At 34.9% G+C, this 14709-nt stretch overlaps 1 protein-coding gene across 4 annotated transcripts in view; it reads right to left on the bottom strand.

The window, feature by feature from the left end:
- Positions 1-14709, bottom strand: part of VWA8 (von Willebrand factor A domain containing 8) — a 194192-nt gene that overhangs the window by 141250 nt on the left and 38233 nt on the right. For all 4 annotated transcript variants that reach the window (XM_067292461.1, XM_013948313.2, XM_067292475.1 and 1 more), the window contains exons 6-12: positions 13160-13324; positions 12711-12760; positions 12272-12380; positions 9195-9299; positions 2703-2834; positions 1192-1326; positions 1033-1110 (exon numbers count right to left, since the gene is read on the bottom strand). In XM_067292461.1, coding sequence (XP_067148562.1) covers positions 1033-1110; positions 1192-1326; positions 2703-2834; positions 9195-9299; positions 12272-12380; positions 12711-12760; positions 13160-13324 — 774 coding nt within the window. The remainder of the gene's footprint in view (positions 1-1032; positions 1111-1191; positions 1327-2702; positions 2835-9194; positions 9300-12271; positions 12381-12710; positions 12761-13159; positions 13325-14709) is intronic.

Genomic DNA, 14709 nt, shown 5'->3' with positions numbered 1-14709 from the left:
AGGCTAAGGACTGAAGATTACCGTCTGCTTGTTATAGTACCTGTGAATAATGTACCGTATTAATGTGCATTTCTGCAACACAGCTGTGCCACACCTGAAATCTTTGGTCTAAACAGAAATATAGGCAAAGAAAAAGTACAGAAATTTCAATATTTTTTAAAATTATATGTGTTAGGCATCAAAAAAAAAAAAAGGTAAGAGGATATTAGGAGATCTTGGCAACAGAAGAAACAAACCAAAAAACAAGAGACAGATTAAGCCTATAGAACATTAAAAATAACTTTAAAAAATCCCCACAAACATAAAAGCCACTATGCATTCTTAATACAAAAAAGAAACTGCCTTCGAGAAAAATAAGAAAATAATTTTGATAATAGAGAATTCCATTATAAAATTACACAGCATATGGACAAACAAAAAAAAGGAAGGAGAAAAGGTCTTCCAGGGCCATTCAATGTGCACTTACAAGTGGCCACCGCTCTGACCTAAAGGCAGGAAACATACTTCAAAGAGAAAAAAATCCAAAGAGGAGAAGACAAAAAAGACAAAGTTTTCTTTATGACAGTCAGTCATGCTAAATCACAGCACAAGTTGTCAATTCTTTTCAGCTAGAAGAAAAATTATTCGATTCTCCTTACATTTTTATGTAAATTATCTATCTTTCTTTCGTATTCATAATGGAGTCAATATAATGGAAGTAAAGCAGTATCAGGGCTAAAGTATATATAATAACAGTGTATTACCTATATTGCCTTGGCTGCATAGTATCCAGCCCTGCAAATCAGAAAAGATTTTACAGACAAACACGCTAACAGAGAGAGTAAAACTAATGTCCTATAATGATCAGAAAACTTCGCTATCTTTTAAATCTTCACTGTCCTTTGTTTTTTTCCCTGTACCAGTGATTTTAAAAGCTGCAGTTGTACATGAAGACTCCATCTTACACAGCGAATCTACCTCTGTGTGTTATATTTTGGACTATAAAAAAAGGAAATAGCATATATTAAAAGCATCAGCAAATAGTTAACTTACCTGATACAGCATGACAGGTTCTATGCTGTATCCTAGTATATCAGCAAACTCCTTAGCAATAACTGTTTTGCCACAGCCCTAAAAAGGTTAAAAAATAAGAACTAGATTATATTCTAGTAAATAAGAGAAATGAGGGACAAAAGAAATTTTAATTCTTACTTTTCCTCCAATTAAACACATATCTTTAACCATATGGGATTGCATCATTTCTGCCAACAGCTGATTATGGCTGGGAGTCCTTATGAAAGAATCTGATCCAGAATGTTGTTTTAATGGTCCAGTCCCAGCTGGAACCTAAATGGAAAAAAACAAAATGCTAAATAAACTATACAGTGATAGCTTTAGACCTCATGTGGACTGGGTTACACTTCACCAAAAATACTGTAATAGTTTGCTGATAACTGTCATCTATCAAATCTAAATCCTTCACTTTAAAAACTAACATTGTATAATTTGTTATAGACCCAACTTCCTTCACCCCTCCCTTTCCCGCTTTTAATGAAAAAAATAAGGAAATGTGAATCAATTCAACAGTAGCCTTGGGGTCTACAAAGAACTTGAGGCTGTTCATGTTAGAGCCAAAACATAAAAATCACCAATATAATTCCTTATTGCTCATCAGAGAAATAAGAAAGAGAAGGAGCAATCTGTATTGTGAAAATTTGAAGGTATTATTTTGCTTAGAGCTTTGGAGAGTAGCAATATTCAGTTGTCCTCCACATTAAGACACTTGCTCTATTCCCACTTCCTGGTTTTAGTCTGAAAACTGCTTCATCTGCAAACTCCTTATGTCCTTGTGTTCCCAAAGATACATATTCTGCAGACAAACTTTCAGCAGGTATCACCTACGTACAGGTAAAATGAAAGCAAAAAAATCTTTCCCTCAGAAAAGAGTCCAATCAACTCCTTATAGATTCACCTTTTTCTGACAAATTCCTGTTTGCTGCTGTTCCCCTTATCTTGTCATGGCACAAACCCTCTGAGGACATTCCTCACCAATATAACTGTGATTTCTTTCCGACTCCCATCAATTCACCTCCTTTACAGAGGACTCTTAAGAAACTCTCTAGTCTCTTCAAATGAAGCATTCACTCCAAATTCTCAGATCAGCATCTGTTTCCTCAATAAGACCTTACTTCACCATCTAGTAGGCCATAAACTTCATTGGAAGAAAATCAAACTAATCATATTTGATGTGTTTTCTTTTGTTCTCTTTTCCCAGTATCCTGTGTCAGAACATTACCAAGCACTCATTATATTTTATTTGAGGTGTAGACAAAGACAGACTATTGCTTTTATTAAAAGAAAAAGAGAAAGCAGCACCAAGAGCATCATGTGTACTCTGTATAATGCCAATCCAATAAAAAAATAAGAAATCTAGAAAATTTTCTTTCATCTGTTCTTTAGCACTTGTTTTAATACAAGATACTTAAATGAATAAAAGGTGGAAAAGTATGAGTTTATCTAAAGACAAAATCTTGTTTAATCATAATCTAAAACTCCAGTAGCTAAATGATCTTCTAATAAATATCATGTTACACTACCAAAAATTAAATATTCAATGCAAATGAGTTTCAGAATCAAGTGTAAGTGTCAAATTCTGGATGAGATAGAACTAAATAAATGATAACTAAAAATATATATAGTTTGATGAATATATGAACTAATACCTGGAAGACCACTTCTTTTTCACCAATCTGGACAGTTACATCAGCCTTGAAGGTTTTGTTTCCATGTACGCTTTCTACTTTTGTAATCCTTCTGGGAAGCAAATGGCTTTTAGAATCCTGTAGCTCAAAACGCTGTAGAATTAAGGGCGGGGGCGAGAGGGGAGGAATTAACTATTAAATACAGCTTTCTGTTTTTTAAAACTGTTCCTCCTGAAAACACAGCCAGAAGCATATTCAAGATTAACTTCTTGTGAAGTCCTAAATCCATTTACTTTAAGAGCCTTATTACTAGAAGAGTCAAAGTCTCTATTTGCTCATTATTCAGTGAAGAACTTGCTGCTCACATCTGTTGAAAACAAATTCAAGTAAGTCTTAAATGATATCAGTAATCTTTGAAATCAAGAATTCACATACCCATGTTCAAATTTTTGATGGCACATATATTTTACACTTCCATTTAAAACCAAGCTAAAAAGAACCACCAATTGCTTAATCTGACTATAGTGACAGACCTAAAATGTAAATGACCTATCATGACTTTTCTGAGTCTTAGTCGATAGACTGAAATAACAACAGAAATGGATGATAGCCTTTACCATGTGTAATAATAGATCACCGATCTTTGCAGGCCATTATAACCAATTGCAGATTTAAATGTCTGACTTCCAATAAAAATAAATATCAAACATTATGTTTACTTAGCTCCACAGCCTTATCATGCAATGAAAATTGAGGACAGCTTGTACAAATTAAGCCTTCAATATGTTCTGGGTATAACAAGGACAAGACACTGGCCACTTGTCTTTCCAAACCTCTTTTGAATATTATACTCTCTATTTTATGCTGTATATAGGAAGCATGAAAAGCATTTTAAAAAACCCATAAAAATACATTTTACTGGGGAGGGGAAACTTATTACTAAATCAGGGGGGTTTATATATGAAAAAGTTAGTCACTAAAAATCTACTGAAATCATAGTGGTGTCATAGGATTCATCAGAGTAAAAGCCGAGTAAACAAGAGAAAATGGAGTATTAGTCAAGCTCTTTAGAATTCTTAGAAAAAAATTTAACAGGAGTCATTAACGTAAAATCATTTTTTAAAAAGCACGTAGTTCTACTACTATTAGGGTTCATAGCTCTGTCTATTAAGGTTCAGAAAGATTACTGAAAAGCATTCATACAAACACTTTGGCTCTTCATCACTCTTGTAAATTCCCATTCTGGAACAAGTACTTACAAAAATTTCATGTTTAAACATGAATTTAAGTTAAATGTACTTTAGTATAAAAAAAAAAAAAAGCCCAAAATTATATTTTTATGGTAACAGCTGAGCCTACTTCAGACACCATTAAAGGTCTGAACAACAACAGAAGACAGGAATGCATACTGAGTAGTATCTCAAACTATGATTCTAAGAAATGCTCAAACTATGATTCTAAGAAATGAACTCAAGTGCTCTAAAATCTTATATTCATTAGTAAATTGTAATATTCTTACTAAGTTAATGGAGTTTTGGATAGGGCCAAATCTGCTTACATGCAAAACTCTAAAATACCCTACTCAGATACTCAAAGAAGACGACAACTGTAAGTAAGCAAGCAGATTTTATTTGTACCAACAGTCTCTGCACAAACACAAGCATCAAAAACAAAGATTTGGAACAGATCTTGTGCACAGAGGTAGGAGGGTCTTGGAAGTCTAAGACTTCTTAGGTGGATTTTTTTTATGTTGTTGAGGATTGTACAGCTAGCCTTTTAGACCCCAAATCAGGACAGTGAAAGAGGATTCTGTTTTTCTGTGCAGGTCCTCACTGAATTTGTACAACAGATTCGAATTATCACCTGTTAGCAAGGAGATACTGCTGGACTGGACAGCTTAGTGTAAAAACAAGTTACTACGCTTACTCCTGAACAGGAGCAGCAAGCAAAAAGCTCTTTGTGGCTTTTGAAATGAGACACACTTTCTTGATACAGTTCTACATTCAGAATTATGATAGCTAGATATGGAATCAGAGAGTGACATGAAATGGATGTACAACACATTACATTCTGCCTGAGCCAGAAATGACTTTCTCTACACAAAATCCAAATTGATAGCTGCAGAGAAAAAAGTATTTGTGGTTTGGAAGGACAACTACTGACTATGTTAAGTATCAGGAAGTTTGGGAGATACTTGGACAGCCAGATATGGGCAGCCTCATTGCCACAGACTCAAGAGGAAAGAAAAAGAAAAGGCTAGCCACCAAAAACAAGAGAGGAGGTTTGGCAGTCCATAGTCACCAAGCCACATTCTGCACATCTAGAAACATGTGAGAAATAGACAAACTGTAAAAATCAGAAAAAAGGAGGACTCTGAACAGTCGGAAGTATCTAATGATCAGCAATGTCTCATCATGGAAACTGCAAAGAACACTCTGGTGATCCAGCTGGTCAAAGGAACAGAGAGCTTAAATGGGACATATTTGCAGACAGCTGCTCTGCTGAGCCCACAAGACAGCTAAGCTAGTCAAAAAGATGTTTGCGGGCATCCAAAGACAACCAATCTTTGCTGAAAATTCTCTGCCAGGGAAGAAAGGAGAATTTTGCAAGGAACAAGAGGACTGAACTGTCTCACCAGAAGCAAAACATGAACTGCCAGTACAAGACTGGATAAATAGACGAAGCCTGAAGAACAGATTCCACTATGATGGTATGTACTGGCACTAAGAGCATTCATTAATGCAAAACCCCAAGGATTATAAAAGACTTTGGGGATAAAAAAGAAAAATATCCTTTCTTGGACCACAATTTGGAACAGAAAGATCTTAGAAGTGAACAAAATTGTCTAGATAAGAAAGATGATTCCAGTTTTTGAACTATTAGCCCACTCTCTATGAGAGAGAGCTGTGTAATTTGAAGAGGTTCTTTACTGAGAAGCAGGGAAACAGTATTCAAGAAAGAAGACAGGTTAGATTAAAGAAGACACAAAAAAGATGGAGTCAAAGGGAACAAACAAGCTTTTATTTGATAAAAGAACAAGACATTTTGCAGAAATGGTAAATTAATCAAGACAAAATCAGAAGGAAAAATTCTAGAAGCTCCTTAAAGCAAAGTTAAATGCTTGGATAGTAAACAAAAAGGGACTTGCTCATTTATTAAGAGAAATCTGATCTATATGGTGTTTATAAAATCTAATGGGAAGATTCACTTGATGATAATGCAAAAATCAGTGGGTGCTTCCCAAGCGGGCAAAAGGAATGTGAGAATAAAAAAAAAAAACAAAACTAAAATCTCTGATTATTCTGAAGCAAAATACTAAAAGCTTATAGAACAATGTTGAAGAAATAAGCCCAGAATAGTTGGAGTCCCCTATAAACTACCAGTCTCAACCTAAATAAAGACGACAAGTTTTATAAATGCCTAGCTATACTATGTAGGAAAGAAAACTTCATTACTGTGGAAGACTTCTTATGTGCTTAAGCTTACCACTTGGGAATGTTCCACTGAAGGCTGTTTCCCTTGAAAAGCAGTGATTTGTCTGTGTCTACAGAAAAAGTTTTGTTCAAGTAATTTTCTTGACTCAGTTTTTGCAAATATATTTCAAAAGTCCATCTGTCAGTCAAAATGATTTGTCAATTCCAGCATTTCATCAAAGCACAGAATAATTCTTTAAAGGCCAGAATTCAAACCAAATCACATTTTTCTTTATAAGATCTCCCAAATTTAAAATTTTCTTTAAGAATCAGATTACAAATTGATACAATTTCCCAAATGCAGCAACTTCAAATACAGGTACACATAGGCATATCATTCTCAAGTTTGTTTTGATGCTTCTGTCCTGTCTGTTGCAAACCAATGATCTAATGAACGTTGCAAACTACAGCTCTTGTACAGATGTTCTGTATAAGTCACTCTCAAGATCACTGCTGATGGTGGATTAGCGTGCAACACAGAAACACTTTATTACAAGGTGCTAACTAGATTGACACAAGCAGCTGCATTTGTATCATATGAACAAGTTTGTTTATAGACAGAGGCAAACCTAAGACAGATTTTAACTTCATCTAGATCCACTCAACAAGAGATGTGCATTTCAAAGTGTCTTTACAACACCAAAGACTAACACTGTAACAAACAACTTTCACTGGCAGGAAAGGTATAAGTCAGTATCTTACATTAACTGATCATGAAGAATAAACATCATGAAGAATATCCAGGACTTGGTGGAGTCTCAGGGAGCAGGGAGGCACGTAAGGGAAGATTTACACAAGTTGAAGATCATGTTTGGGAAGACAGTGTCTGGAGGATATAATTTCTTCAATAAATGGGCTCAAGTTCTAACAGCTGCAAAAACTAGCTTTTTAGCCTGTTAGCAACCTCACTTCTCAGCTGTGACAGCTGACTGTAACAGAAGACACCCTGAAGTTAAGATAAAGCATCAGTTAGATGATTACATCGCCATGTCTGTATCCAAGTCTGATGTCTTAACTCTACATTTTATTATATTTGTTTTTATTTTCCTTAAATATTAGCTGATGTCACACAAATTAACCCATCAGTTGTAAACATATTTCAAGAGAGAAGCACTCACTGGCAAATATTAGCTGGACAGTCTTTGAAAAGCTGTAGGAAAGCAGACAGGGCTTAAAACTAAGAAATCACCGTGCTTCTGCCAGACTGTTCTCCCCAACATTCTTTGCGGATGGAAGAAACAACTTCTTGTCCACCTTTAATGCAGTTCTGACACTACTAATGGTAAAAGACCATTAGAATCAGAAGTTTCTTAGCAAGGTTACTTTCTATATTTTTAAGATTTATTACTTAACATTTGTAGTGTGCAAATAGAATGAAACTCCAAATAAAAATATATGTACTTGGTGACATAAAGGGACCAAGGTTCTATAAGAAGAGGAATGATGAGAAAGAGTATCAAAAAAGGAAAAAGAGAAAAATATAAATGATAACAGGAAGGTAGTCACAAACTAGATGATCACTGAGAAAGAAGGTTTTACCAGTCTAATCAACCTGTCTTACACAGGAAGCAAAAGCAGACATGATATATAAAATTCAATATAAGAAATGGAAAATAAAGGAAACTAATGATACTGAATGTGAAGACATACACTATACATAACTGATATGGGAAACAAAATGACACAAAGGATTTAAGATAAGGGTATATCAAGAACAGAAGTGACTGTTACTGCTCTGTTAATAGCTGGAAATCTTGATCACAGACACTGGTTCTTATAGGCAACATCAATCACCCTGACATCTACTGGATGGGCAGCACAGTGTGACAAAAAGCCTCCAGAAATCTGGATTGCTATCAGGGATAACTTCTTGATACAGGCGCTGCACTGGCCAGGCGGGGTGATGCACAGCTGGCTCTGCTATTCACAAATAAGGAAGAACTGGCTGCAAAAGTGGTAATCAATGGCAGCTGTGGCTGTAGCGACCATGAAATAATGGAGTTCAAGATCCTGAGAGGGAGTGATGAAGGCAAACAGTAGACTGCAGAGCCTGAACTTCAGGAGACCAGACTGGCTTGTTCAGAGAACTGACAGGTAAGGTCCCATAGGAGGCAGGTCTGAAGGTTAAAGGAGCTCAGGAAAGCTAGCAGGTTTTTCCAGACAGCCTCCTCCAAATGCAGGAACTGTCTATCCCAAACATGTAGGAGATTAGCTTGACTAAACAGGGAACTCATGGCTGAGCTCCAATGCAAAAATGCAGGATATGGGAGCTGGGCACATGGACAGGCTGCAAACATTTCCCTGACACACAGGGTTGGTTTTAGGAAAACAAAAGTTTTGCCTTTGTACCCAGCAGGTACAAATAACTTCTAACTTAGAGAGCTGAAAAAGCTGGGTAAGATGCTTGGGGTTGCAAATGCTAATTTTCAGCAGCTCCTACAACATATTCAAAGATGAAAGAAAGCTAACACTGTGCTAAAGTTTTTTAGAAGAACAAACAGAATAACCCAGCATAATTGCAAGCTTGATAAGCTACTAATAAACATGGAAAAAACAACCGAACAGACAATCAGGCTAAAGACAAACAAAAAAAAATGCTAATACAGACTAAAAATAGAGACTAATATGATTTATGGACCATGCTACATTGAATGCATTTCATGTTATCTGATCTCTATTGTCATTTTAATAGGCCATATTGTCATCTTAAAGGCCAAGAGCCAAAAGGTATTTTTTAAGCACCTGACTACCTTAACCATATAAGTAGCTACTTTAAATTAATCAACTACCTATACTGTGAAAGTTTTTATCTCCTCTTGAATTGAGATTAAATATTCTACAGAACGTAAAGCTCTGACCTTTCATGATAATGAAATCTATCAGCTTATAAAGATTTCTTTAAAATACTGTTTTAATATCAGCAACAATATAACTATTTAAATTATTTCTTTTTTCTAACCTGAAATAATGAAGTAATACTAGTTAAGAGAACTAGTGTCATAACCCACTGCTCCCTGGAATTATAATGCACAATACTCACTTTTAATGTATCTTTGACTGCAGTCCTGCCTTCCTTTCCAAGGAAAATATTATAGGGGTAAAGCCGGTCAATAACATGCTGGACTGACATCATAGGAAAGAAATCCTAATTCAAATCAGAAATAGAAATAATAGTAAAAAAAAAAATTGACCTATTCTTCAGCAGCTATTAACCTGAAAATCATATATAAAAATATAATGGCAATATACAAATGACCCCTGCATCCAGTTGCTGCTCAAATCTCAAATAAGGTATTTCTCAGGTGCAATTCATTATAATGTAAATGTCTAAAACAGGTCAGGTGAACTGTGCCCTAAAAGTGACTCACTCTCCTGTGCATAAGGGGAATCTGCAGTGATTGGCTCAGCTACCTGCAGACATCAAAAGTTAGAATAGGGAGACCCCACCATAGATAACTGAGTTTCACAGGACTACTAGAAATGGATCCATATAATAAGAAATCTACAATATACTTTTATTTACTCATTCACAGCAATTTCTAATATTTAATTCTGATTCTACTATATTGTATGGATACTACTTACCTAATCAATTTCTAGAAATTTCTGAATGGTTTGATCAAAATTGTTTTGCTGTGAAATGTTACTAAGTATGCTTGCACTTTTCTACACACAGTTAGAAATATATAATTCTTTTTGTATCTGTCTGTTAATTGAAGTAGTAGTTCTCTTGGAGCTACTGCCTGAACCAGACAAGGATTCCACTTTACCACAGTAATAGAGAAAGAAATGGAAGTACCATCCGTGAATCTGTTAATATACCAGAAATATTACATGCCTGAACCCTTCTGTGGGGGGAAAAATTTTTCAAAATCCCTGAAGTCATGCTCAATCACTTGTTGTACAAAAGGTTATAAATTATTAATGACTAAATTGTGTGTAACATTAGTGAAAAACAATTAGTCAGTGGACTGGCACTATTTTAAAAGTTCATCAAAGCAAGTAAAGAATATATCATATAATCCAAATAAAATCAGCAGATTTACAATTAAAAAAACCTTGGGTTTACACAGAAACCCAATTGAAAAGAGTAGAAGAGTTGCTCAGAAATGAAATCAGGAGATACATATTTTATGAAATGCAAAATTCAATTCGCACTTGTAATCAGGAATACTATTTATAATGTTCCATATTAAAGAATCATCAGTAAAAATAACCCATTTAAGGGCATTCTAGTCAATGTACTGCTTAAGGGATCAGAGAGCCCTTTATTGCATTTTAAAAGACCTCTGTCTATACATAAAGACAAAACATATAATTTGTCCACATTATCTCAAATAAATCATAATTATAATGGCATATCTGAAATTAGCCTCTTCAGAACAACACCCTAGAAAAATATTCTCTCTTTCAGGAGGAAGGAGTTCTCAACTTAAGAAATATATAAATGAAGCATTCTGGAACTGTGTGAATCTGTGATGGAAGACAAGGAGACAGTCATTACAATGTATTATTTCCACACTGTTAAATGGTTAAATCATCCTAGCTAGATTAAAAGATGGCAATGACCCAGCATGTGAAGGAAAAATACTTAAGCTAGAATGAGTGAGAATGATCAGTTTAGAAAACTGAGTGATTAAAACTAATTCTAAAAGAAACAGTTCTGGTCTATCTATAAAAGACACTGTCATACAAAGATAACACTTAATATTGTAAAATAAAATACTTCCTTCATTCCATAGTTTAGATAATAGCTTAGGGCTCATTTTATTTCCATTACTCTGAAAGCCATCTGGCATTCATTTAAAAATAATTTTTCACTCCAGGCCTCAAAGAATAAAAAGTTGCAATTTATTTTAAAATCCAACACGTATTTCTTTCCTTAAGCCCTTCAAATACCGTTTCATTTCTCTACACTTGAATTTTAATCACTTCATAGTATCTGATGCAATATTGCTAGATCAGACAAAAATTACGTCTGTAAAGCATCAGGCCTACAATGTCTTTCTAGAACACAACTAAGGGGACTGAGCAAAACAGTAAAACAAGTAATAAACATGTTTTAACGTGTGTAATCCAGTAAAATATGTAGAAGTAATCTGCAACTGAGCAGTACCACAGGTAAAATGCTTGCATAGGAGATAAAAGAATTATCCTAGAAGCCCTTTTCGCAGACACCTGCACCTTGGAGAGAGGGTTTCAGGAGAAGTTGTTCTAATATTTTACCCTCCTGGGTTGACTACCTCTTCCCACTTGCAAAAGGATACCTAGTCCATCTCTCCTTATACAGATCTCATCATCTTGCCAACTTCCTTCAGGAGGCACTTTCTTTCTTTTACTTTGACTTTTTATCAAGTAATTGCAAAGAACGAGGGATGAAAGACTGTCAGCAAAAGCAGACACTGTCACAGCAATAGACCTGGCCTGCCTGATCTGCCATCACGAACCTAGCAAAGTATACAGTAGTTATATTTCCCTATGGACTGCAGCTGTCAGGAAGTATTATATTTTCAAGTATGCACAACCTGCATCTTCAGATAACTCCCTCTATCAATGTTTATTCTAAATCAACCAATCAATCCAAAGTCCTAATGTTTGATTCACTTCACGCAAGTGCCTACAACACAGTTATACCCACATCTGAACTAGTTATTTTTGGTCCTCTTAGGTGTCAATGGAGAGTAATAGGTGTCTATGGTATGTGATTAATCCAATTTGCATGTGTACTATCAAATCAGAAAAATCACATCCTAAAAGTGCTTATTTCTCTCCACCAACTAAAAAAGGGGGCCTAGATGACAACGTCACTATCATCAGGCAAACTGTAGATGCCTGAAGTCAGGTGAGATGATTTAGAAGAATATGATCATGCTAAGACACATTAGATGACATCACAAATCTTGTGTCATGTCATACTTTGTCCTTCAGTATTGTCATGTACATTGTTAAAATATTACCCAGAGAAATCCAATCCAAACCCAAACTATCCCTGGTATTTTTGTTTTTTTATTTTTTTAATGTTCCTGTCAATCTTCTTCCAAAAACATCACCAATCTAGATCTAATTCTGAGGAATTCTAAGTTCAAACAGTTTCACAGCACATGTGTATGCACATACCAAAATCTGAACTGCAGCTGATAAGCTGTCTAAAGGAAAATCTGGAAGTCCCAATGTAGAAGATTCTTGAGAGCAGAGAGTTGTAGCAAAAGACAGGAGCTGAGAAATTCTGCATAGAAAAAAAGTAATTACAGAGTTTTATACATGCCATGTATATTTAAATTACTAAAGCATAAAAAGCTAAACACAGCATACGATGCTGAAACTATTTCTGAGCACAAATAACTAACGTACGTGTGACTGAAGTTCTAAAGCATTAAGGATTCATTATATGAAGGCTGCATATGAAAGGCTGTTTGAGCATACACCCACACATATTAAAAAACTTCTTCAGTTCTGGTATCTATGCAGTGATAGAAGTTACAAAAATAGCAAGGAATCCTGAAAGGACATCACATTCCTTCACTCATTTCAATTTCTTTTAATTATGAAAAATTACCTCTCTGTAGAAATGTTTGATCCAATTGAATATAATAGCTGAAGATGGTCCTGAAAATAGAACATAAGATCACACAGTAAATTAATTTTTTGGGGTCATACTGTGGGTCACAGCTCATGATGTGGCATTTTCTATTTTTCCTTTAATTTAGACACGAAGAATTCACCCACTCCTTAACACAGAATTAATTTTATAGAAGAAATGCATTATCAAAACTTTCTTTTAGACTTGTATTGTTTTATGGAAGCTATTTTTCTGCTGCAGTGTTCCTTGACAACTCTAATCCTGTTTTTCAGGAATTTATTAGGTAGCAATATGAACAATACCCTTTAAGATCAATGTATTATCTAAGGATTCTTTTCAGAGGTGAAGTATGTAAAACATAAGGTCAAAATATTTATTAGTTCTACTCAGTACACATAATCCAACTCTTCTGCTAATATACTTACCTTAAAGGGCAGATGATAAACGTCTCTAGCTTGAAATCTAGAGCGAAGGGGAGGATCCAAAGGGTTACCAGAATATTTAGGTACTGGCAGACCCAATGCTATTACTCGAAAATCTTCACTAACCCGAACAATCTTCCATGCGTCTAACTCTGTTTTTGTGTGTTCCTAAATGAAGCAAAATAAAGTAACAAGAAGGAAAAAAATATCACATCATTAAAACTCATGATGACTGAGCTGCATATGGACCAACAGTCCTGACTCTTGAAACAAAATGTGGTATTGTTCTCATCTTCCTTCCAGAGGGCAAGAAAGTTTTGCAGATCATACAAGCAAAGTTTTCCAAGATGAAGGTAGACGGAATATGTTGAATTAAGTGCAGCTTTCAGGCCCCTAGCAAGCTGCCCAAAGACTCCACAGTTGGTCAAAGTTCAGAAAAAAATGTTACAACCTTGTTTTTACAAAGAACAAACAATAAATAGACTACAATTTTTATTTTATTTTAAAACATTAGAAATGCATAACCATGAGCAAGGGGTTTTTCTTCATTTCTTCTACTTATAAAGGAGACTCTAATCTGAATAAAAAAATTGAAGTATGCTTTATATAAGCAAAACAACACAGAACTATCATTAGACTCCTTCATGAAAAGTACATTTAACTTGGTGCATATTCAATCTTTGCCACAAAAAGATTCAATGCACATAAAACAAGCACCCTTTAGTCTTCCCACATTACAGTCAAGTTTTTCTTGAAACTGCACGAGTACTTCCTGCAGACCTAGATCTAGAGTAATTATTCACACAGGAGAAAAGAAAATGAACATTAGCTTATATAATACAATATTCCCCAAACAACAAAACAACAATATTAGATTTAGCATCACAGCAAGAGATTTATTTAATTCATCTACTATTAGCAGTGTGCTTGAAGCACTCATTTTGAAACATTTTATCATTACAAAAGTGGTAAAAAGAAAAAAGAAAAGAGGAAGATGTCCTGCGTAACTGCAACCAAATCCTGTCTTTAAATACAATTACATTTAGAAAGCTTATTTGTAAATATAATAATAATGCTTCCAACAATTATACCTACTAATTAAATACCATAAAAATGTTTTTGGAAAAGGCATGGATCAGTAGAATTGTAACTGCAGAGAGCAATAAGAAATAACCAAAATATTTTCAGAAATCCACTACAGTACTTAATGGCATGGTAGACAATTTAATACAGTCAGGATCCATAGCAGAAGGCTTACTGCAAATTTCCTTCCTTTGACTTCGTATGCCACATTGGTTTGAACCACACACCTAACCACAGCTGGGTAAGACAGACAGAAATCTGAGTGAGCAGGGGTCAGACTGATATAAGAGACAAATAGGTATGTGATAGACAACTACGGCACAGGACAGGAAGATAAAGAATATTATAGGAAACACTGCTGAAATTCATCAAGGTCTCCAAAAGCTTTAAAAGTATCCACTCAAATTTAAGCAGCGGTACCCCAAACTTGAAAAACATTAAAATGATTAAAGTAGCAACAGCAGCAGACA

The sequence above is a fragment of the Apteryx mantelli genome, chromosome 1, assembly GCF_036417845.1.
Source record: "Apteryx mantelli isolate bAptMan1 chromosome 1, bAptMan1.hap1, whole genome shotgun sequence".
Lineage (NCBI taxonomy): Eukaryota > Metazoa > Chordata > Aves > Apterygiformes > Apterygidae > Apteryx > Apteryx mantelli.
The sequence above is the reverse complement of the archived record's forward strand: the minus strand, read 5'-3'. Positions and strand labels throughout refer to the sequence as shown.